General features: G+C 45.0%; 1 protein-coding gene across 1 annotated transcript in view; it reads left to right on the top strand.

Moving 5' to 3' along the window:
* LOC110487720 (testican-1) overlaps positions 1–25213 on the top strand; it is a 288270-nt gene that overhangs the window by 177868 nt on the left and 85189 nt on the right. Inside the window, exon 4 of the mRNA XM_036942848.2 lies at positions 13560–13640. Coding sequence (XP_036798743.1) covers positions 13560–13640 — 81 coding nt within the window. The remainder of the gene's footprint in view (positions 1–13559; positions 13641–25213) is intronic.

Below are 25213 nucleotides of genomic sequence, written 5' to 3'. Positions count from 1 at the left end.
CCTGGAACATGATGATGCTAGTACACACAGATAGATGCAGGCAGGCATACACATACAGGCACAAACACACACATACACACACTTACACACACACATAGACTACCGTTCAAAGGTTTGGGGTCACTTAGACATGTCCTTGTCTTTGAAAGAAAAGCACATTTTTTTGTCCATTAAAATAACATCAAATTGGTCAGAAATACAGTGTAGACATTGTTAATGTTGTAAATGACTATTGTAGCTGGAAACGGCACATTTTTTATGGAATATCTACATAGGCGTACAGAGGCCCATTATCGGCAACCATCACTCCTGTGTTCCAATGGCACGTTGTGGTAGCTATTTCAAGTTTATTATTTTAACAAAGGCTAATTGATCATTAGAAAACCCTTTTGATCGGTAGTGTACATACAGTACTTAGTGTACACATATACAGTGCCTTGCGAAAGTATTCGGCCCCCTTGAACTTTGCGATCTTTTGCCACATTTCAGGCTTCAAACATAAAGATATAAAACTGTATTTTTTTGTGAAGAATCAACAACAAGTGGGACACAATCATGAAGTGGAACGACATTTATTGGATATTTCAAACTTTTTTAACAAATCAAAAACTGAAAAATTGGGCATGCAAAATTATTCAGCCCCTTTACTTTCAGTGCAGCAAACTCTCTCCAGAAGTTCAGTGAGGATCTCTGAATGATCCAATGTTGACCTAAATGACTAATGATGATAAATACAATCCACCTGTGTGTAATCAAGTCTCTGTATAAATGCACCTGTACTGTGATAGTCTCAGAGGTCCGTTAAAAGCGCAGAGAGCATCATGAAGAACAAGGAACACACCAGGCAGGTCCGAGATACTGTTCTGAAGAAGTTTAAAGCTGGATTTGGATACAAAAAGATTTCCCAAGCTTTAAACATCCCAAGGAGCACTGTGCAAGCGATAATATTGAAATGGAAGGAGTATCAGACCACTGCAAATCTACCAAGACCTGGCCGTCCCTCTAAACTTTCAGCTCATACAAGGAGAAGACTGATCAAAGATGCAGCCAAGAGGCCCATGATCACTCTGGATGAACTGCAGAGATCTACAGCTGAGGTGGGAGACTCTGTCCATAGGACAACAATCAGTCGTATATTGCACAAATCTGGCCTTTATGGAAGAGTAGCAAGAAGAAAGCCATTTCTTAAAGATATCCATAAAAAGTGTCATTTAAAGTTTGCCACAAGCCACCTGGGAGACACACCAAACATGTGGAAGAAGGTGCTCTGGATGAAACCAAAATTTAACTTTTTGGCAACAATGCAAAACGTTATGTTTGGCGTAAAAGCAACACAGCTGAACACACCATCCCCACTGTCAAACATGGTGGTGGCAGCATCATGGTTTGGGCCTGCTTTTCTTCAGCAGGGACAGGGAAGATGGTTAAAATTGATGGGAAGATGGATGGAGCCAAATACAGGACCATTCTGGAAGAAAACCTGATGGAGTCTGCAAAAGACCTGAGACTGGGACGGAGATTTGTCTTCCAACAAGACAATGATCCAAAACATAAAGCAAAATCTACAATGGAATGGTTCAAAAATAAACATATCCAGGTGTTAGAATGGCCAAGTCAAAGTCCAGACCTGAATCCAATCGAGAATCTGTGGAAAGAACTGAAAACTGCTGTTCACAAATGCTCTCCATCCAACCTCACTGAGCTCGAGCTGTTTTGTAAGGAGGAATGGGAAAAAATGTCAGTCTCTAGATGTGCAAAACTGATAGAGACATACCCCAAGCGACTTACAGCTGTAATCGCAGCAAAAGGTGGCGCTACAAAGTATTAACTTAAGGGGGCTGAATAATTTTGCACGCCCAATTTTTCAGTTTTTGATTTGTTAAAAAAGTTTGAAATATCCAATAAATGTCGTTCCACTTCATGATTGTGTCCCACTTGTTGTTGATTCTTCACAAAAAAATACAGTTTTATATCTTTATGTTTGAAGCCTGAAATGTGGCAAAAGGTCGCAAAGTTCAAGGGGGCCGAATACTTTCGCAAGGCACTGTATATATATGATCGGTAGTGTACATATATATATACATACATACACGCACGCGCACGCACACACACACATACACACACACACACACACACACACACACACACACACACAGTGACATCTGGCAGTGAGTTTGGGCTGACTGGTTCTATGGTGCCTGTGGGTGCTGATGGCTATGGTTCTATGGTTCCATGGTTCTGTGATTCAGAGCTGGGTTCCCGGAGAGAGTGGTGGGCTCTGCCAGAACCGACAGCAGGAGAGACAGAGAGCCCAGAACCCACGCCAGAACTCTGATTCCCACTGGGCCTGTATTTGTGTGTGTGTGTGTGCGTGTGTTCTCTGTGAAGCTTCTGGAGATTGCAGTGATATCACAGAAAACACCATATGACTTTTCTCTCTTTCTCCCTGTGTGAGATTCCTGTTACAGTACAAACTGTGTTTCTCTCCCCATTGTGTTTGGAACAGCAGTGACAGATGCCAACAGGTTTACCTCAATTTGTTTCTGGGGCACAGGGTTTCTCCCCGCCTCTCCCAGGGGCTGTCAGTGTATTCTTCCCCAACACTCATCTGTTATTACCTCTGTCCGTGGGTTATGATTTAGCTGTCAATGGAACAGTGATGAGATGACATCATCATTGTGCTGCCAACTCTAGGTCCTTTCGGAGGTGCTGCAGGGGAGGGGAGGATGATGGGAGATTCGCACCAGTGGCTTCACAAACAGCTCAATCACAGGGAGCAACCACCCATTGGCTCAAATGAAAGGGTAGCACTTTAACAGGAAATAATATGTGACATTCTTTGATGGTTTAAGTGCGGTACATGTTCAGCACTGTCTCTGAGTCTGGTGTGTGTGTGTGTATCCCTTCATGATAGCACGCCGTGCTCGGTCCATCTCGCTGCGTTGCCGTGGTAACAGCCCGTTGCCCTGTTAACTTGTTTTGCCATTAGCCCTGGTTACCCCCGACTACCATGCCTGGTTAGCCCCTTTGGCTCATGATGCTTAATGACCTGTACTGTCAGTGTGTGAGTGTGTGTGTGTGTGTGTGTGTGTGTCCACTCCATGTCTCTATGTGTGTGTTTGTGACGTGTTTATCTCTGTATGAATGTATGTACAGTATGTGTGTCGGACAGTGAATATCTGCATGTGTTTGTGAGAGTGTCTGAGGCTCCATACTATCTAGGTCTGATTGATGGGACCTACAAGGCTCTGGTAACTTTGCCCAATTACCCAGAAAATTGTATCCTGCCGCAGTGATGGACTAACATGCTCATAGGGAGAGAGGGAAGAGGAGGAGGACGGAAGAGGAGGCGGAGGACAGGACGAAAAGAGTGGGTGCCATATCTAAGCCGTGTGCGCTAGCGTCAGAGACAGAGTGAGAGAATGAGTTCAATGAAAGGGGGGGGGGGGGGTGAGGTGACACAAACAGATCATGTAAAAGCAAAAGGCCCTTGGTTTAACAAGGGGATCAGTTCAAAACGTGTTTTCTAACGCTGTTCGTTTATGAAGTTGCCGTATGCATAATTGCTGCTGTGAATGCTGTGTCTGTATCTATGTGTGTACATGTGACTGGGTGTGAGAGATCTCTCTCTCTCTCTCTCTCTCTCAAATTCTCACTCTCTCTCTGTCTCTCTTGTCATGAGTGCGTCTGTCTGCGCCGGCTGATAAGGTGACAGCTGGCTCAGAGGTGACACCGTGGCCTTTTCGCACATGCTCATATCGCCCTACCCCAGTGACACGACATCACCGCCTCGCCGTGGGTGACAAGCAGAGCACACACTGCTCTCAGGTCAGATCCTGAAGGCCGCAGTGGGGAGAGGTAATGACAGTGGACAGCTAAAGGCTGATTTCAGATCAGAGGAATATGAGATACAGTACCAGGAGCAGGGCTGTTTCTAAGTCAGATCCTGCAGGTAGCAGTGGTAAAGGAGGTAATAGGGGTCCATCTCTAGAAGCTGTCCCCAGGTCAGATTCAGTGTCAGTCAATCAAGAGAAGTTACCCCTGCTACTTTGTGTTGATGTGCACTGTACTTTGATAGAATTATTATTATTGATATTTATGTTTTTCCTGTGGCTGTGTTTGTATTGTGTTTACGTGTGTGTGTGTTACTGGGTGTGTATGATTTAAGGTTTTTATGTTCATCTTATTTGGTGATATCTTGCTCCCACTGTAAAGGAGATGGGAGCTATATTTCTTCATAGCAGGCAGAGGTCGTGTTCTCTTTGTATTAGTGTCCTTATCTTACCAACCTACATGTACACACACACACACACACGCGCGCGCGCGCGCACACGCTAAGATTGTACAGTGTGTGTAAGCCAAGGCCCTTTCTGCTCTCAGATCTGACTGACTGCAGCGATATGCAATTTCAGAGGCTGCCTTGTAGCCATTAAAATGTCAGCCATGTCCTGGCATTTACTTCAACATTTACCATTTACAGGATGGAGGGAAAACATTCACACACACACACACCACTAGACGCACACAGCCAAATGCACACACACTCCCATACAGATCTGCCATCTTAATTGGATCCCTCTCTTGTCACAGAGAATTGCAAATTGAGGTTTAAAAAGGCTTCTAAAATGTGTAATTTTAAACTTTTAAATTTGACTTGATTTGCCCTAACGAAAAACGCATCAAATCCCTATAAAAACAAATCCATGAATTATAATTCACATAACAATTTCAAATGTCCTTTTGCTGCAGGGTCAAATGAAAATAATGTGCAGTACTGGTCAAACATTTGGACACACCTACTCATTCCAGGGTTTTTCTTTATTTGTACTATTCTCTACATTGCAGAATAATAGTGAAGACATCAACACTATGAAATAACACACATGGAATCATGTAGTAACCAAAAATGTGTTTAACAAATCTAAATATATTTTTGATTCTTCAATTTAGCCACCCTTTGCCTTGATGACAGCTTTGCTCACTCTTGGCATTCTCTCAACCAGCTTCATGAGGTAGTCACCTGGAATGCATTTCAATTAACAGGTGTGCCTTGTTAAAAGTTCATTTGTGGAATTTCATTCCTTCTTAATGCGTTTGAGCCAATCAGTTGTGACAAGGTAGGGGAAGTATACAGAAGATAGCCCAGTCTATCCGGAAAATTTCAAGAACTTTGGAAGTTTCTTCAAGTGCAGTCGCAAAAACCATCAAGCGCTATGATGAAACTGGCTCCCATGAGGACCGCCACAGGAAAGGAAGACCCAGAGTTACCTCTGCTGCAGAGGATAAGTTCATCAGAGTTAACTGCACCTCAGATTGCAGCCCAAATAAATTCTTTAGAGTTCAAGTAACAGACACATCTCAACGTCAACTGTTCAGAGGAGACTGCGTGAATCAGGCCTTTCATGGTCGAATTGCTGCAAAGAAACCACTACTAAAGGACATCAATAAGAAGAAGAGACTTGCTTGGGCCAAGAAAAGAGCAATGGACATTAGACCGGTGGATACTTGTCCTTTGATCGGATAAGTCCAAATTTGAGTTTTTTGGTTCCAACCGCCGTATCGTTGTGAGACATGGCTACCACAGCATTCTGCAGAGATACGCCATCCAATCTGGTTTGTGCTTAGTTGGGACTATCATTTGTTTTTCAACAGGACAATGACCCAACACACCTCCAGGCTGTGTAAGGGCTATTTGACAAAGAAGTAAAGTGTTGGAGTGCTGCATCAAATGACCCGGCCTCCACAATCACCCGACCTCGCATGCTTTATTTTCAGTGTCCTTTAAATGCATCACCATGTTAAAACAAAATAAAATCAAATAAAAACAAGCATGCTTGTACGCAGACACGTGCACACACACATTCACACGGATACATATTTCACAGTGTGACAACACATGTACACACATGTACTGCCCTCACACACCCCTCTCTGCCTTCCCCAAGCCATTAGGCTCTGCCCTGGCCTTGTCCCATCTTATTGGGCCGTTTCCATAAGGTCCAGATTGGATCAGTGTCCAGCCAATGATAAGTGTCCATGCCAATGATAAAATGCTCCATTTCCTCCCGGTCCAAGTCCTTCTCTCCCAAATGAGTCGATTCATTTGGCCCCGACTCTTTTTCCTTTGCTGGGAATGGAGACGAGAAACACGGCAGCCAAGTTTAAGCATAAAGAAGAGAGATGGAGAGAGAGAGAGAGAGAGAGAGAGAGAGAGAGAGAGAGAAGAGATCTTGGCTGCAAATCACTAACATTCCTTCCAAAAGCCCCAGTGCTAGAATCAGTATTCTGAAGATGTATGGGGCTGTAATGCAGGCCCAAGCCCTTTTTGCTTATGGGCATGTCCTGCAGATTTGTGTTTGTGTGATTTGTAATGCATTATCTGGTGAAAGGATTGAAAGGGAGGATTACAAATAGCAGTCCCTCTTATCTCTGCCAGTCCAGCACCCCGATGTACGGTGTCCAACAGATACGCACGTACGTACGCACACACACACGCGCGCGCGCAGTTAGACGGCTTTAAGTTCCTCGGGTGTCCAAATCACTAGAGACCTAACACCCACGCACAATCGCGAAGAAGGCGTGACAGCGCCTCTTCCCCTTCAGGTTGAACAAATTTGGCATGGGCCCTCAAATCCTGAAAAGGTTCTACAGCTGTACCATTGAGCGAAATATTGACTGTCTGCATCAGCGTTGGTATGGCAATAGCACCGCCCTCAATCGTATGGCGCTCCGGAGGGTTTTGCGGACAGCCCCGTACATTACTGGGGCCGAGCTCCCTGCCATCCAGGACCTCTATACCAGGCGGTGTTAAAAGAATGCCCGGAAAATCATCAAAGACCCCAACCACCCAGGCCATGGACTATTTTCTCTGCTGCAGCACAGCAAGAGGTACCGGTGCATCAAGTCTGACACCAACAGGCTCTTGAGCAGCTTCTATCCCCAGGCAAAAATGACTGATGCAGAGCTAACAAAATAGCTACACGCACTCAGCTTTCTTTTTATCTTTATAGGCCTTTTATTTCAATGTCTCTGTGCACACTCGCAGGGCCCTACACACTCACACACACTGTCACTCCAACACACACACACCCACTCACCTGCAAGCTGCTGCTACTCTTATATCCTCTTGCCTAGTCACCTTACCCTTGTACATATCTACCTCAGTCACACCAGTATCCCCGCACATGTAAATATGGCATTAGAACTGACTTTTTAAATATTTACTGTATATAGTTTTCTTACTTTACTTTGTGTCTTTCTCATTCTTATTTCTCGTGTTTTTTTTCTCATAATATATTATTTATTTTTGCATTTTTGGATTTAGAGCTGGCAAGAAAGGCATTCCACTGCACTTGTGCGTGTGACATTAAAACTTGAAGCGTGCAACTTGAAACACGCACACACACAGTCTGAAAACGAACCTTGCGGTAAACAAAATTGGAGTGCCGCTGTTTCCCAATGTTCTTGAACTTGGGATTTCATTTGAAGCCGCATACTGTTATTGGGTGATTCCACGCCAGTGGCAGTGGGGAATATATTTTGGTATCTCCGATTGATCTGGCACTTCTCATATAGGAACTTCATTGGGAGAAAGGATGTTTAACACATTTCTTTTTGTGAAAATCCTGATGAAATTTGCCAATTTAGGCCCTTTTTTAAACCTATACATGCCTCCTATAAGACCCTATGATCCAGGAACTGTACATGATACAGACAACCTCTTGGTCTCATTATGCTCCTTATAGTGTTATCTAACATATGGAGTATGTCTAGATTCTGAAATACACATTTTCACAATTTACTCAACATAAGGATTATAAAATCAGCAAAAAAAGAAACGCCCTCTCACTTTTCAGCAAACTTAACATGTGTAAATATGTGTATGAACATAACAAGATTCAACAACTGAGACATAAACTGAACAAGTTCCACAGACATGTGACTAACAGAAATGGAATAATGTGTCCCTGAACAAAGGGGTGTCAAAATCAAGTATCCGGTGTGGCCACAAGCTGCATTATGTACTGCAGTGCATCTCCTCCTCTTGGACTGCACCAGATTTTCCAGTTCTTGCTGTGAGATGTTACCCCACTCTTCCACCAAGGCACCTGCAAGTTCCCAGACATTTCTTGGGGGAATGGCCCTAGCCCTCACCCTCCGATCCAACAGGTTCCAGACGTGCTCAATGGGATTGAGATCCGGGCTCTTCGCTGGCCATGGTAGAACACTGACATTCTTGTCGTGCAGGAAATCATGCACAGAATGAGCAGTGTGGCTGGTGGCATTGTCATGCTGGAGGGTCATGTCAGGATGAGCCTGCAGGAAGGGTACCACAGGAGGGAGGAGGATGTCTTCCCTGTAGCGCACAGCGTTGAGATTGCCAGCAATGACAACAAGCTCAGTCTGATGATGCTGTGACACACCGCCCCAGACCATGACGGACCCTCCACCTCCAAATCGATCCCGCTCCAGAGTACAGGCCTCGGTGTAACGCTCATTCCTTCGACGATGAAACGCGAATCCGACTATCACCCCTGGTGAGACAAAAACGTTTTGCCAGTCCTGTCTGGTCCAGTGACGATGGGTTTGTGCCCATAGGCGATGTCTGGTGAGGACCTGCCTTACAACAGGCCTACAAGCCCTCAGTCCAGCCTCTCTCAGCCTATTGCGGACAGTCTGAGCACTGATGGAGGGATTGTGCGTTCCTGGTGTAACTCGGGCAGTTGTTGCCATCCTGTACCTGTCCCGCAGGTGTGATGTTCGGATGTACCGATCCTGTGCAGGTGTGCAGGTATGGTTACACGTATTCTGCCACTGCGAGGACAATCAGCTGTATGTCCTGTCTCCCTGTAGCACTGTCTAAGGCGTCTCACAGTACGGACATTGCAATGTATTGCCCTGGCCACATCTGCAGTCCTTCATGCCTCCTTGCAGCATGCCCAAGGCACGTTCACGCAGATGAGCAGGGACCCTGGGCATCTTTCTTTTGGTGTTTTTCAGAGTCAGTAGAAAGGCCTCTTTAGTGTCCTAAGTTTTCATAACTGTGACCTTAATTGCCTACCGTCTCTAAGCTGTTCGTGTCTTAACGACCGTTCCACAGGTGCATGGTCAGTAATTGTTTATGGTTCATTGAACAAGCATGGGAAACCGTGTTTAAACCCTTTACTTTGAAGATCTGTGAAGTTATCTCAAATATATCTCAAAACAATATATATTTTTTGATTTTGTTCATTTTAAGACATTGTTTGGAACAATTAGTCTACAAGTACGCCACATTTCCAGAGTGGGCTCTCTGCTAATTCGGAAGTTATGATCAAGCACCACCAACACAGTGAATGGTAAATGGATTCAAAGGAAACTCCCTCTGCTGGTGATTTGCTGAATAGGCACACACAGTGTTCAACTATCACTTTTCTATGAAATACGGCCACATACAGTTCAGATTCTCTGTAGCCTACTATAACACTGTCCAATATTGTCGTTACATTGTTTTTGTATTAGCTGACCCACTGCAGAGAGGAAGAACAAGAGAAAGATAGAAAGAGAGACAATGACAGAGGAAATGAAGTAGACGTGAGTCTGAGTCACCGATCTCTGTGCTTGGCCACCAGGTGTTTGCTAATGCAGTTTACTGTAGAGGACGAGAGGAGAACCGTCTGACTGAATGACCGAATAGAGAGGTAGTTTGCAGAGCTAAGGGCATGGTGTGTGTCAAGCTTCTCAGAGAAGGAGTGCTGATATAGGATCAGTTTTGCCTTTTTGATGTAGGATCAGTTTTGCCTTTGATATCACAATGAATGAGATGACATGCACAGGACTAGCTCTGTAAGTCTCATCTCGTTGTAAGTCTCTGTTCTGTTAGATATTGATCCTAGCTGATGTTGTCTGTAGACCTTATCACAGCATATTTCCCCTTTCCTCACTCCCTCGCTTTTATGAATGCATACAGATGCATGCGATCAGACACTACCCGCTACTCCATAATTCTGGATGTAGCCCCATAGCCCTTGATGGTGACTACTTAACATTTAGAGAGAAAGAGAGAGACCGAGAGAGACAGAGAGAGAGAGAGAGAGGAGAGAGAACAAACGATAACAGCTCCACAGGTCTATGGGAGGCTGTGAGAACAAATGTATAATTTCATTTTAATACGCTGAGGGTAAGAGGCGCTGCTCTCCAGGCGCTCGCCACACGTTGTTTACTGGACTGATTTTAATGGGTTGTTGGCCACATCATAAAAAAAGCCACTCTGTATCACCAGCAGTGACCTCGGGCTGAGCTGTTATCTAGCCTGCTTCAAAGAGCCTCGCGTTCCCTGTGATGTATCACCAACACACACAAATGTGGAGACACACTCACTTAATTCAGGCCGCTACGTATGCACACACACCAAGGGTATTGTCAAAACTGCCCAATCATGTCCTCTAAAGTAATTGAATTCCTTTTTAAACATAGAGAGATGAGGACAAGGTGGAGGGAGGGGGTGAGGGAGTGATGGGGGAACATAGCTGAGAGATGGAAGGGAGAGGTGGAGGGGTGAATTAGGGCGACGCGAGGTGATGAAGCAGCGAGTGCAGCCCAGATTCCGCTGAAATTGATTTTTACAGCATAGTGCAGCGCTATCAATTTGCAAAGGGAGGACAAAAACCAACAACAAGCGAAACCACATACCAAAATGAACCTCAGGATCGATGGTGTACAACTCCAACGTGCGTCGGTGCTGCTGCGCTGGCTGTTTCAACAGAGCTAGTGTAAACAGCACATGAGGGGGAGAGAGGATCAGATGAACACAAATAATCCTAGTGGTTTACAACTGTCCTCTGAGAGAAAGAATAGATGGATCATCTCCTCTTGTCTTCTCCTCCCCTCTTTCTCTTTGTTTCCTACTCTTCTCCTCTCTTCCTCTCTGCTGTTTGTCTCCTCCGCTTCTCTCCTCTTCCCTCTTCCACTACCTAATACAAAAACAGGAGATCGAGAATCAAGGTGACTAAACATCTGAGTAATGGCCAGAGGTTTGTCCCCCATTTTGTTTTTGGCAAGGATCACGCCATCGGGTCAAATGCCAAGATGTCAGAGGGATATTGGAGGGCATAGTTAGAGAGAGAAGAGTAAAATCGCACTGTACTGTAGAGAGAGGGAGGGAGGGAGAGGAGGGAGAGTGAGAGAACAGGCCAAAGAGGGGGAGAAAAGATATCACTTCTGGAGAGGATAAGTTGGGGACTACAAGACACTGGCTGTAATGAGAAAAATAAATAGAGGAATGGAGAAAGACAAAGAGGGTGGGTAAAGAATGAAACTGGGAAAGAAAGAGAGAAAGTTAGAGGAAGAGAGGAAATACAAAATTAGGCGTGGTGTAGCCTGCTACTTCCCAAAACCTGGGTCCCCTGGGTTCCCCCCATAACCACCCCTTGCCATAGACCTTTGCCAGCACTGACCTTCCCACACCTCTGTTAGGTAGTTTCTACAGCACGATACAGCTCACTACTACTTCCACACTCCATTCCCCCAGAGGGCAGCAGCAACCTTGTCCAGGTACTGAGCCTGGTTGATAAGCACATCAGGTGTTGCCAATTAGGGTGATCGCCAGTCAGTGTCCCAGCTTTCAAGTCGTGAGGCTGCTGTCTTTGTTTAGTGGCCATGAGGTCTGTGGTTTGTTGTTGAGTCTTTAATTTGGGCATGCCTTTGGTATTTTTCCTTTTTGTAAATATTTAGGTTTCGTCACCATCTGAACAAATAATGATCCGCTTGGACTGACCGACCAAGAGGTTCAAGAGAGACCGAGCTGGTCGTGGACCAAGTTAAGGTTGCTACACTACATGACCAAGAGTATGTGGACACCTGCTCGTCGAACATCTTATTCCAAAATAATAGGCATTAATAGGGAGTTGGTCCCCCCTTTTCTGCATTAACAGCCTCCACTATTCTGGGAAGGCTTTCCACTAGATGCTGGAACATTGCTGCAGGGACTTGTTTCCATTCAGCCACGAGCATTAGTGAGGTCGTGCACTGATGTTGGGCGATTAGGCCTTGCCCATAGGCGGTGTTCCAATTCATCCCAAAGGAGTTCAATGGGGTTGAGGTCAGGGCTGTGTCAAGGCCAGTCAAGTTCTTCCACACCGATCTTGACAAACCATTTCTGTATGGACCTCGCTTTGTGCACGGGGGCATAGTCATGCTGAAACAGGAAAGGGCCTTCCCCAAATTGTTGCCACGAAGTTGGAAGCACATAATCATCTAGAATGTCATTGTATGATGTAGCTTTAAGATTTTCCTTCACTGGAACTTATGGGCCTAGCTCGAACCATGAACAACAGCCCCAGACCATTACTTTACAGTTGGCACTGAATTCGGGCAGGTAGCTTGCCTGGCATCTGCCAAACCTAGATTCGTCAATCAGACTGCCAGAAGGTGAAGCATGATTCATCGCTCCAAAGAACGCATTTCCACTGATCCAGAGTCCAATGGCGGCGAGTTGTTCAGTTGATGTTGCTTCCAGAGGCAGTTTGGAACTTGGTAGTGAGTGTTGCAACCGAGGACAGACAATTTTTACGCGCTTCGGCACTCGGCGATCCCGTTCTGTGAGCTTGTGTGGCCTACCACTTCGTGGCTGAGCCGTTGTTGCTCCTAGACATTTCCACTTCACAATAACAGCACTTACAGTTGGCCTGAGCAGCTCTAGCAGGGCAGAAAGTTGATGAACTGACTTGTTGGTAGCATCCTATGATGGTGCCACGTTAAAAGTCACTGACCTCTTCAGTAAGGCCCTTCTACTGCCAATGTTTGTCTATGGAGATTGCATGGCGGTGTGCTCAATTTTATACACCTGTCAGCAACGGGTAAGTCTGAAATAACCGAATCCACAAATTTGAAGGGGTGTCCACATACTTTTGTATATATAGTCTCCCTGGACACATGTACATTCAACACTTAGGTGCATACGCTGGCTTCTTCCATAAATGCACACATTCATTCAGGTTACAGACCATGTAACAAAGCCTAGAACCCCTAGACAAAGCGAGTGCCACAATACCCGTAGGCTAGTTATGGGTTTCGTTAACACACCCTCCTCCCCTCTTCCTCCTACTCCTGTTCTCTCCATCCGTCTCTCATAAATCGGCTGTGAGAGTGAAGCATAAAGAGTACGAGAGATCTGTCAGTGCTACATAAAAAGCCCACTGCCTAATAAATACATGTCCGGAATGAATTAGGAGATTAAATCATCACAAGGCATTAATGCCAGAGCCACAGCGCCAGATGAAAATCTCACGGCACCATTCTGTTTGGCCGCTCATTTCGCAGCTCCGTATTCATCCCTAAGGCTTTGGTTATGCTGTATCTGCTGGGTTTGAGGGATTGGTGTGTGTGGATGTTCGTGTGGATGTGTATTTGTGTGCTTTGATTGTGGATTGGTGTGTAGTTCTGGATGCATTTAATCCCTTCGTTGTGTGTATTTAAGTCATTTTTGGGGATACCGGTATATCAGTTATTTTGAACAAGACAATTGGTGTTTATTTTTTTGTTATTTGCTTCTATTTCTGATGCTTATTATGATTCCACAGAGACAGAGGCGAGGCCCAGCAGACATGGGGAACCAGGAACCAAAGCCCACTCCAACCCAGGAAAGAGGAGAACAGAAGAGGGTGAGTTCTACTGTTAGCGTCATCATTCATCAACACTGTTGCAGTCTGTCTGTCTCAGTCCCTCGGTTGACAATTGATTTTTGATCGGGATGTGGGTGAAATAAAAACAAATCAGGAATCTGCTGTAAACTGAAATATATCTGTAATATCTCTGTAATATCGCTGTCGGGTGCCTTTTAGAGTTTTGTCTCTATCTGAGTGTGCGAGTGGGATAACCTCAGCCCACGGCTGTCAAAAAGCAGCCGCGTAGCAAATTAATTATCACCTGATCAAAGACTCAGTAATGTGGTGTTTTAGCACAGGCAACATGAAAGCAGTAGTATGGTGCCTTAGCTGAAGCTAACATGAAGTTCTTAGTAAGACAGCATGTTAGCCGATGCTAAAGTGAAAGCAGTAATACGGTGCATTAGCGGAAGCTAACATGTATGTAGGTAGTAATGTGGTGTGTTAGCGCAGGTTACCATGAAAGCAGTGCTAGGGTGCATTAGCTGAAGCTAACATGTAGTACAGTGGAGGCTCCTCAGAGGAGGAAGGGGAGGACCATCCTCCAGTGAATTTCTTCTTTTTTTTAAATTGTGAACTATTAAAAAAGTTGTCCTTTTTAGATAAAACTATACTAAATATATTCACGTCACCAAATAATTGATTCAAACACACTGTTTTGTAATGGAGGTCTACGATAGCCTCAGCACTGTAGGTTAGCAACATGGTGTAGCCGGAGGACAGTTAGTTTCCATCCTCCTCTGGGTACATTGACTTCAATACAATACCTAGGAGGCTCATGGTTCTCACCCGTTCCATAGAATTACACAGTAATTATTACAACATCCTGGCTTGTCCTCCAACTTATCAGAGCTTTTGCAGCATAAACTGATATGTTGTCCATCCAATCAAATGATCAGAGAATGAATCTAGTACTGAAAGCATAAGCTCCAGCTGCATGCACTGCAGTGCATAACATGTGGTGAGTATTTGAATCAGAGACATGAAGACAATAGTGGAACAGTTTTTAACAAATGTATTTCTTAAAAAATTAAGAAGCAAGAGAGAAAGAGAGAGAGCTAGCTATATCTCCATGGCTTTTTTTTCTCTCACTTTCACTTAACTAGCGAATGCAGCTTGCTAGTTTAGCCTACTCATACACTCCTCTCAAACATAGAGGGGTGCTATGTTAGCTAGCTGGCTATGGCTATCCAACACTGGAACTCTTCCAAGTTAAGGTAAGCTTTTGGTTTTATTAGTTTATTAATTGCCAGGGCCTGCTAAATTGCTTGCTGACTGTACACTGTACTGCATGATTGTAGTGAGTTTACGAACACGTTAGTTCTAGTAGCTCTGTTGACTAGTATGACGTTAGCTAATACGGTGACAATGATGTAGGCTGTGTGTAGCGGTTAACAGTTATGATATAAATGTTTGGCTTGGAAAGGTTTTTCCGCCTGGTCACAGACAGCTGATGTGTTGTGCACTGAAGTCCACAAACGAAGGGAAAAGGTGAGAGGAGGGGAGAGCGCGTAGATGTGACAATGAATTATACAACAACTGATCATGCTGTTTGTATGTGGCTGCTATGAAAGTGAACTGTGTTTGCATGTGATCAGAGGGGTATTCATACCCGCCGATTCTGTTAAAATGGAAGCAAACAAAACAGAACAGGGATAACATACCTGCATTTGTCCAATAGAAACTCCAATGGAAACTCTTGTTTGCACTGTTGGACTAATGATTTACACCCTAGATGAGCTAGATGCAGGCAAGAGTGATCAAGGCGATATTGAAAGTGTTACTGTCTGTCACATTGTAAACATTGTAAACTTTGTTGTAAACTTTCATTCGTAGGCTAGGTTGTCGCAACCTCATGATGGGTATAGGTCAAATTCAAGTATCATGTATTAGCCTAAACCTATCGACGTTACATTGAGCTGGGTGAATGGAATATGCTGTAATAGCAATAAGGCAATGCTCATAAAAAAAAAAAATCGTCCTCCCTCATCTTAAATGGTACCGGCCGCCACTGATGCAGTAGTTAGTAATAAGCAGTGTGAAAGCAGGGACTAATATGGAGAAGAAGCGTAGCATGACCTGGCATAGGCCAACATCCTCTTGGAGTGTTAGTGTTTAGCATCGGCAAACAAGCCTTCAGATCAGTAATGTTGTGTGCATTGACTAAGTTTAATTGGTTAGATTGAATTCATTTCTTGAACATAAAACATGCAGTATTTAATCTAGTGTAACCTGCACATAAAAAGCACATATCTCAACAGCAATATCAGCATGTGTGTGTATGCTAACATGAGAAGAAAATGTGTTTTTTAGATGTGCATTTTAGCTCCCGGCTCTCGTGGAGCATCAGAAACCTATCTGTCGGATGCATTACACAGAACACGGCAGGAATACTTATCAGGCTCATTTATTTTCATATGGTTCTTTTGAATTTCAGGTCCTTACATGGCTATTCTCTACAGGAGGGCGGACTAGACACTAATGACTAGAACATACTGGTCACAACCATTTTTTAATCAAAGGGTGTATGTGTTTGGGTGTGTCGGGGAAAAAGTGTGAGGGGGGGGGGGGTGTTTGTGTGTGTGGTTGTGTTGTCTTTTGTATTCTGCCTTTGTTCTGGGTTACACTTGTCTTTTGAATTGACATTCAACAGATATCACTGAAAGACTTCAAAGACAGGAGAGAGAAAGTGTGTTCCTAATGGGTTGGAACAGCCTGCTACATGTGGTACATACTCAAACAAATGGGTCAGTTATATATACACACACACACACACACATACACACACAGACAATGAGTAAAGTGGTAAAATGAGGCACGACATAGAAAAATAGGGAGGGAGATAGACATAACAGATAGACATAGTTCACTTAGTAGGTATTTGACGCCAAGACCTTGTTGAATATTTGATGGAACTTCCTGGTTTATTCAGGCCAATGCAGAGGTACACCTCACCGACAATAATTGGGCTGTTATTGCCGTTTAACTTTCACCCCGTTGGTCACAGACCCTCAGTTCACATGAGTGATTGAGAAAGAGAGGGAAAGACACCAGAAGTAAACAGTAAATTACTTTAGACAGAATTCATATTGGCTGCTGATCAGTGTCCTGCAACTGGAATGATGTTGGAGCCAGAATGGTGGTGGCTGAATCCCCAGCACAGCATTGCCTCTGGAGGAAGAACATTCAGCCCTGAGCCAGAATGGCCTACAGCTCACAGCTCTACCACAGCTCAGCGGCTCTGGTCCTGTTTAATTAACACAGGGCGAATGGAAACTAGAGGGCTCAGTGGGGCAGAGGCAGTAATTCCAGACGTTGCGTGCTACAGGCTGTAGGTGTGACCCCTGTTGACCTCTACACCAGTCTGCTACCTCCCTGACAGCATGTCAGCCTGCTCTTTAATAGGAGGCTGTCTCAGGGTGCACTGCTGTGTTGTGAATGGAACTAGACGGGCATAAGAAGAGTCCGAGCCACTCACTGTACAATAGGAGAGGGGACAGATTGCAAACAGACAGATAAACAGACAAGGACATCTGTTTTCTCAGGCACATTCAGACAGAGACAGAAAGAGAGGAACGGGCCTCTGTACTGCAGCGCCAGCTGTGCCACCAGAGACCCTGGGTTCGCGCCCAGGCTCTGTCGTAACCGGCCGCGACCGGGAGGTCCGTGGGGCGACGCACAATTGGCCTAGCGTCGCCCGGGTTAGGGAGGGGTTGGCCGGTAGGGATATCCTTGTCTCATCGCGCACCGGCGGGCCGGGCGCAGTGCACGCTAACCAAGGTTGCCAGTGTTTCCTCCGACACATTGGTGCGGCTGGCTTCCGGGTTGGATGCGCGCTGTGTTAAGAAGCAGTGCGGCTTGGTTGGGTTGTGCATCGGAGGATGATTGACTTTCAACCTTCGTCTCTCCCGAGCCCGTACGGGAGTTGTAGCGATGAGACAAGATAGTAGCTACTAAACAATTGGATACCACGAAATTGGGGAGAAAACGGGGTAAATTCTAAAAGAAAAAAGAAAGAGAGGAACAAGAAAAACAACTCCATATGTATACATGAAGAGGTGTGTGTTAATCAGGTGGACATCGATTTACAGTTTATACACACACACACACACACACACACTATGGATCAGATAAATGGATTGCACTCTAGAGAGAGAACATCAGATGTTGGCAGCCGTACTGAAACTACAACCTCTCTGGGCAATTAAAGGAAGAGGCTATCACTGTATATACTGTATATAAGGTCTGAACATAGCCTACGCAGACAGGTTGTCACCTTGCATCAGTTAGTGTGTGTGTGTGTGTGTGTGTTTCTGGAGAATTTTATTATTAAAGGATGACTCAGAGTCAGGAGTCAGGTGTTAAGCGGTCACACACACACACACACACACACACACACACACACACACACACACACACACACACACACACACGGCAGAGGTGGTCTGTTTGTGTTCTGGGGTCACATTATTTCTCTGAGGTAATTGTAGAAAGCTGAAGGATTGTCGATCAAAGCTCAGTGTGTAATAAGAACAAAGCTAATCTTCCCTTTCATTGCAACACTTCTAGTCAAACAGCCTTCACCCATCCTTCACTCAGCCTTCACCCAGCACTGGAAGCCAAGATTACAGAGCTAGTCAGAGCCAGGGGTCTGGGCCCTGTCTTCTCACTCAACCGCTAATTAGTGAAATGCTGTCACGCCCTCCTCTCACTCTGACCCGCCTTCGCAAGGTCTTCTGGGTAAATGACGCCATCCATTCCTATAAGATTCACTGCCCTTTGACCTCATGGTTATAGAGGTCACATTGACTTCACTGATTGGTTGATTCTTGACACCTCTGGGTTCCTGGGTCAGGGGGATGCATCCTGGGAATTTTGCAGCATTCCAGTGTACTCTGGCTCTTAATTTGTGAAGCTCTGGTGGTAGTCTGTTTACTGTGTGTGTGTGTGTGTGTGTGTGTGTGTGTGTGTGTGTGTGTGTGTGTGTGTGTGTGTGTGCTTCCCACCCACAATTTTGTTGTTGTTGGCTGGATGTTGGGTTGTGGACCATTGTAGACACAGGAAACTGTTGAGCGTGAAGAAAGCAGCAGCGTTGCAGTTCTTGACACAAACCGGTGCGCCTGGCACCTACTACCATACCCCGTTCCAAGACACTTAAAACTTGTGTCTTGCCCATTCACCCTCTGAATGACACACATAATCCATGTCTCAATTGTCTCAAGGCTTAAAAATCCTTCTTTAACCTGCCGCCTCCCCATCTACACTGATTGAAGTGGATTTAACAGGTGACGTCAATTAGGGATTATAGCTTTCACCTGGATTCACCTGGTAAGTCTATGTCATGGAAAGACCTAATGTTTTGTACACTCAGTGTAGAACATCCATTAGTTTGTGCAGTTTATGCATGTACAGGTCTACCTTCTGGTTTGTGTCAATCTGTCTGGACCACTGAGCTTTACCACATTGTCTCTATCTCACTGCTCTCATTTCGTTCTGTGTTGCTGGATAACGTTTGCATTTAGTTTCTCTGAGTGTGTGTTTTTGTTTTCTGTGGGCGTAATTAGTCGGTGAGTGACCTTGGGGGTCCCGGGCGGCGGCGACGGTAACAAGTGCTTGGTTTACCGTTAGCTAGCGTGTTTTTTTTCTGGTGATAGAGGAGACGGTAGGGGAGACGGTTGATTTAATGTAATGAAACGGTCTGTTATTCTAACAGAGCCAATAAGCTGCTCTGAGACAGAGCGGACAGGATATCAGTCCACACAGTGTGGGTGTGTGTGTGTGTGTGTGTTTCCGCGTCTCATCAAACTGTAATATCATGTGTCCCAGGGGACCTGAGGTAGATATGCGATGTTCAGACATCTCTCCCTCTTCAAATATTGAAGTACCTCTCTTCTGCCTATTATGATGGTTATAAATGTCACGGCCCATAACTCTGCTGTGACAAACGATTACAGCCGACTCAACAGGCGGTGTGTGCGTGTGTGTGTGGGTGTATTATAAATGTCAGCCCTCATATCTCACCTGCGGTAAATGTGTCCTAAGGACCATAGCGTGCGTGCGTGCGTGCGTGCGTGCGTGCGTGTGTGCGTGTGTGTGTATGTCTATGCTAGCAGATGTGTTTTTACTGTTTGCTCATATTTTCTATTGCCATACTTTTGTTGAGTTTCACTCTAGATTATCTAGTTGTGCCCAAATAGAGTAAACTTCTCTTTCGCTTGGAAGCTGCCTCCCAAAAGGCCATGTATAAGAATGTATTTAGCATTATTTAAATCTTCTTTTAAAGTAGTTTGCTACTTTGCTTTGAGCAAAACCTTGAGAAAACAATATTCTGACAAAGCCACTGTGTGTGGAGGGTGTGTGCTTCTGTTAGTTGGTGTATGTGCTGTTTACCCATTTCCTCTTCTGTGTGTGTGTGTGTGTGTGTGTGTGTGTGTGTGTGTGTGTGTGTGTGTGTGTGTGTGTGTGTGTGTGTGTGTGTGTGTATTTTGCTTCCAGGAGAGTCGGTCAGTGATGAATATTCATGCTCTGAAAGCGATAGGACTCTTCAATTGGGCTTTGGGGCCTCTCTCTCTCTGTATCTGTCTCTCTCTCTGTAAGAACTAGAGGCTTTCTCATTGCATCAGACGCATATTTTCCCATAAGCCACTGGGGTTTATTCTCCAACATGTGGACTGAAATGCCCTCTGTTTATCTCTGCTATTCTTCAATTACATGCAGAATAAAATTTCACCTCCGTGGATTTCATTTCTCACCCGTTCATTCTGTTCAATCGCTCGTCTTCCCGAGAGGCTCTCCATGGTCTTTCATCCCTCTATCGTTTATCCTCTCCCTCACTCCCTTTATCCTGATCCAGCCCTCACTCCCTATTCTACTGTAGGCCAAACGGAATCACACCCTGTGGAGTTCATACAAACGGAAAAGATACTGTGTATGTATACAGTACCAGGTCAAAAGTTTGCACACACATACTCATTCAAGGGATTTTCTTTATTTTACATCGTAGAATACATTGTAGAATAATAGCGAAGATATCAAAACTAGGAAATAACACATATGGAATCATGTAGCAAACAAAAAAGTGTTAAACAAATCAAAACATATTTTGGATTCTTCAAAGGAGCCACCCTAGCCACCCGTTGCCTTGATGACAGCTTTGCACACTCTTGGCATTCTCTCAACCAGCTTCACCTGGAATGCTTTTCCAACAGTTTTGGATGAGTTCCCACATATGCTGAGCACTTGTTGGCTGTTTTTCCTTCACTGTGCAGTCCAACTCATCTGATGCAGCACTCCATCACTCTCCTCTTGGTCAAATAGCCCTTTCACAGCCTGGAGGTGTGTTGGGTCATTGTCCTGTTGAAAAACAAATGATAGTCCCTCTAAGCGCAAACCAGATGGGATGGCGTATTACTGCATAATGCTGTGGTAGCCATGCTGGTTAAGTGTGCCTTGAATTCTAAATAAATCACCATCACACCTCCTCCTCCATGCTTCATGGTGGGAACCACAAATGTATAGAGACAAAGTAGAGTCGCAATTCAACGGCTCAGACACGAGATGTTTGTGGCAGAGTCTACAGTCAATCACGGACAATAAAAGGAAAACCAGCCCCGTCGCGGACCAGGATGTCTTGCTCCCAGACAGACTAAACAACTTCTTTGCTCGCTTTGAGGACTATACAGTGCCACTGACACGGTCCGCTACCAAAACCTGCAGGCTCTCCTTCACTGCAGCCGACGTGAGTAAAACATTTAAACGTGTCAACCCTCGCAAGGCTGCAGGCCCAGACGGCATCCCCGGCCGCGTCCTCAGAGCATGCTCAGACCAGCTGGCTGGTGTGTTTATGGACATATTCAATCAATCCCTGTCCCAGTCTGCTGTTCCAACATGCTTCAAGAGGGCCTACATTGTTCCTGTTCCCAAGAAAGCAAAGGTAACTGAGCTAAATGACTATCACCCCATAGCACTCACTTCCTTCATCCTGAAGCGCTTTGAGGGACGAGTCAAGGACCATATCACCTCCACCCTACCTGACACCCTAGACCCACTCCAATTTGCTTACCGCCCCAATAGGTCCACAGACGACGCAATCACACTGCACACTGTCCTAACCCATCTGGACAAGAGGAATACCTATGTGAGAATGCTGTTCATCGACTACAGCTCAGCATTTAACACCATAGTACCCTCCAAACTCGTCATCAAGCTCGAGACCCTGGGCCTCGACCCCGCCCTGTGCAACTGGGTCCTGGACTTCCTGATGGGCCGCCCCCAGGTGGTGAGGGTAGGTAACAACATCTCCACCCCACTGATCCTCAACACTGGGGCCCCACAAGGGTGCGTTCTCAGCACTCTCCTTTACTCCCTGTTCACTCACGACTGCGTGGGCATGCACGCCTCCAACTCAATCATCAAGTTTGCAAACGACACTACAGTGGTAGGCTTGATTACCAACAACGACGAGACGGCCTACAGGGAGGAGGTGAGGGCCGTCGGAGTGTGGTGTCAGGAAAATAACCTCACACTCAACGTCAACAAAACTAAGGAGATGATCGTGGACTTCAGGAAACAGCAGAGGGAGCACACCCCCTATCCACATCGATGAGACAGTAGTGGAGAGGGTGGAAAGTTTTAAGTTCCTGGGTGTACACATCACGGACAAACTGAAATGGTCCACCCAGACAGACAGCGTGGTGAAGAATGCGCAGCAGAGCCTCTTCAACCTCAGGAGGCTGAAGAAATTCGGCTTGTCACCAAAAACACTCACAAACTTTTACAGATGCAAAATCGAGAGCATCCTGTCGGGCTGTATCACCGCCTGGTACGGCAACTGCTCCGACCCATAACCGTAAGGCTCTCCAGAGGGTAGTGAGGTCTACGCATCACCGGGGGCAAGCTACCTGCCGGACAAGGACAAAAACCACCCGAGCCGCTGCCTGTTCACCCCGTTATCATCCAGAAGGCGAGGTCAGTACAGGTGCTAGCCACTTTAAACAATGCCACTTCATGTAATGTTTACATACCCTACATTACTCATCTCATATGTATGTACTGTACTCTATATCACCTACTGCATCTTTATGTAATACATGTATCACTAGCCACTTTAAACAATGCCACTTTCACATGTTTACATACCCTACATTACTCATCTCATATGTATATACTGTACTCTATACCATCTACTGCATCTTGCCTATGCCGTTCTATACCATCACTCATTCATATATCTTTATGTACATATTCTTTATCCCTTTACACTTGTGTGTATAAGGTAGTTGTTGTTAAATTGCTAGGTTAGATTACTCGTTGGATATTACTGCATTGTCGGAACTAGAAGCACAAGCATTTCGCTATTCGCATTAACATCTGCTAACCACGTGTATGTGACAAATCAAATTGATTTGATTTGAAATGCAGAAATCATCCGTTGACCTACTCTGCGTCTCACTAAGACACAGCGGTTGGAACCATACATCTCAAATTTGGACTCATCAGACCAAAGGACAGTAATTTGATCATGAATGCCTGATTCAGTCTCCTCTGAACAGTTGATGTTGAGATGTGTCTGTTACTTGAACTCTGTGAAGCATTTATTTGGGCTGCAATTTCTGAGGCTGGTGCCTGTAATGAACTCATCCTCTGCGGCAGAGGTAACCCTGGGTCTTCCTTTCCTGTGGCGGTCCTCATGAGAGCCAGTTTCATCATAGCGCTTGATGGTTTTTGCGACTCCACTTGAAGATACTTTCAAAGTTCTTGACATTTTCCAGATTGACTGACTTTCATGTCTTAAAGTAATGATGGACTGCCATTTCTCTTTGCTTATTTGAGCTGTTCTTGCAATAATATGGCCATGGCCTTTTACCAAATAGCGCTATATTCTGTATACCACACCTACCTTGTCACAACACAATTGATTGGCTCAAATGCATTAACCTTTTCATATGAGTTCCAAATGCTTCTAACGGTCGCCCCAGCGTGAGTTGTTTATTTTCTAACAAGTTGTATTTTCAGTTTGAATTGTGGTGTGTTCCATCTCCTCATGAATTCACATTCAGCATTTGCGGACAATTTATGTTTGAGGCTTTACTGAGCTGGGTGAACTTCTCTCTTTCAGGAGAACCCACGCACATCACTCATGTTTGTGCAGCTCAAGTATGCATATATTTGAGCAGTCTTGCCAGAATTTGAACATATTCTTGCTGGCGCTCACTTTGCCTTCCTTCCCTGTTGTTTTCCTTACAAATAATAACTTTGGACATGTGTGCGTTCCTATCAAAGTAAGTTCCTTATTTTCCGTATATCCTGTTGTTGTTTCTACTACAGGGGCATACAGTATGTACGTGTATATATTTTGTATTTTTTATTTCACCTTTTTTTAACCATGTAGGCCAATTGAGAACAAGTTCTCATTTACATCTGCGACCTGGCCAAGATAAAGCAAAGCAGTGCAGCACAAACAACAACACAGAGTTACACAGGGAATAAACAAGAGTACAGTCAATAACACAATAGAAAAAAAGAAATATATACAGTGTGTGCAAATGGCGTGAGGAGGTAAGGCAATAAATAGGCCATAGTAGCGGAGTAATTACAATTTAGCAAATTAACACTGGAGTGATAGATGAGCAGATGATGATGTGCAAGTAGAGATACTGGTGTGCAAAACAGCAGAAAAGTAAATAAAAACAATATGGGGATGAGGTAGGTAGATTGGATGGGTTATTTACAGATGGGCTATGTACAGCTGCAGCGATCGGTTAGCTGCTCAGATAGCTGATGTTTAAAGTTAGTGAGGGAAATATAAGTCTCCAGCTTCAGCGATTTTTGCAGTCATTGGCAGCAGAGAACAGTAAGGGAAGGCGTCCAAAGGGGGTGTTGGCTTTGGGGATAACCAGTGAGATATACCTGCTGGAGCGCGTGCTACAGGTGGGTGTTGTTATAGTGACCAGTGAGCTGAGATAAGGCGGAGCTTTACCTAGCATAGACCTATAGATGACCTGGAGCCAGTGGGTCTGGCGACGAATATGTAGCGAGGGCCAGTCGACTAGAGCATACAGGTCGCAGTGGTGGGTGGTATAAGGGGCTTTGGTGATAAAACGGATGGCACTGTGATAGACTGCATCCAGTTTGCTGAGTAGAGTATTGGAGGCTATTTTGTAAATGACATCGCTGAAGTCGAGGATCGGTAGGATAGTCAGTTTTACGAAGGTATGTTTGGCGGCGTGAGTGAGTGAAGAAAAGGTTGCGAAATAGGAAGCCGATTCTAGATTTAATTTTGGATTGGAGATGTTTCATATGAGTCTGGAAGGAGAGTCGACAGTCTAGCCAGACACCTAGGTATTTGTAGTTGTCCACATATTCTAAGTCAGAACCGTCCAGAGTAGTGATGTTAGTCGGGCAGGCAGGTGCGGGCAGCAGTTGAAAAGCATGCATTTAGTTTTACTAGAATTTAAGAGCAGTTCGAGGCCACGGAAGGAATGTTTTATGGCATTGAAGCTCCTTTGGAGGTTAGTTAAAACAGTGTCCAAAGAAGGGCCAGATGTATACAGAATAGTGTTGTCTGCATA

Source organism: Oncorhynchus mykiss, chromosome 14 (assembly GCF_057628025.1).
Source record: "Oncorhynchus mykiss isolate SJ-2025 chromosome 14, ASM5762802v1, whole genome shotgun sequence".
Classification (NCBI taxonomy): domain Eukaryota; kingdom Metazoa; phylum Chordata; class Actinopteri; order Salmoniformes; family Salmonidae; genus Oncorhynchus; species Oncorhynchus mykiss.
Note: the sequence above shows the minus strand (reverse complement) of the source record. Positions and strands in the feature narration are given on the sequence as shown.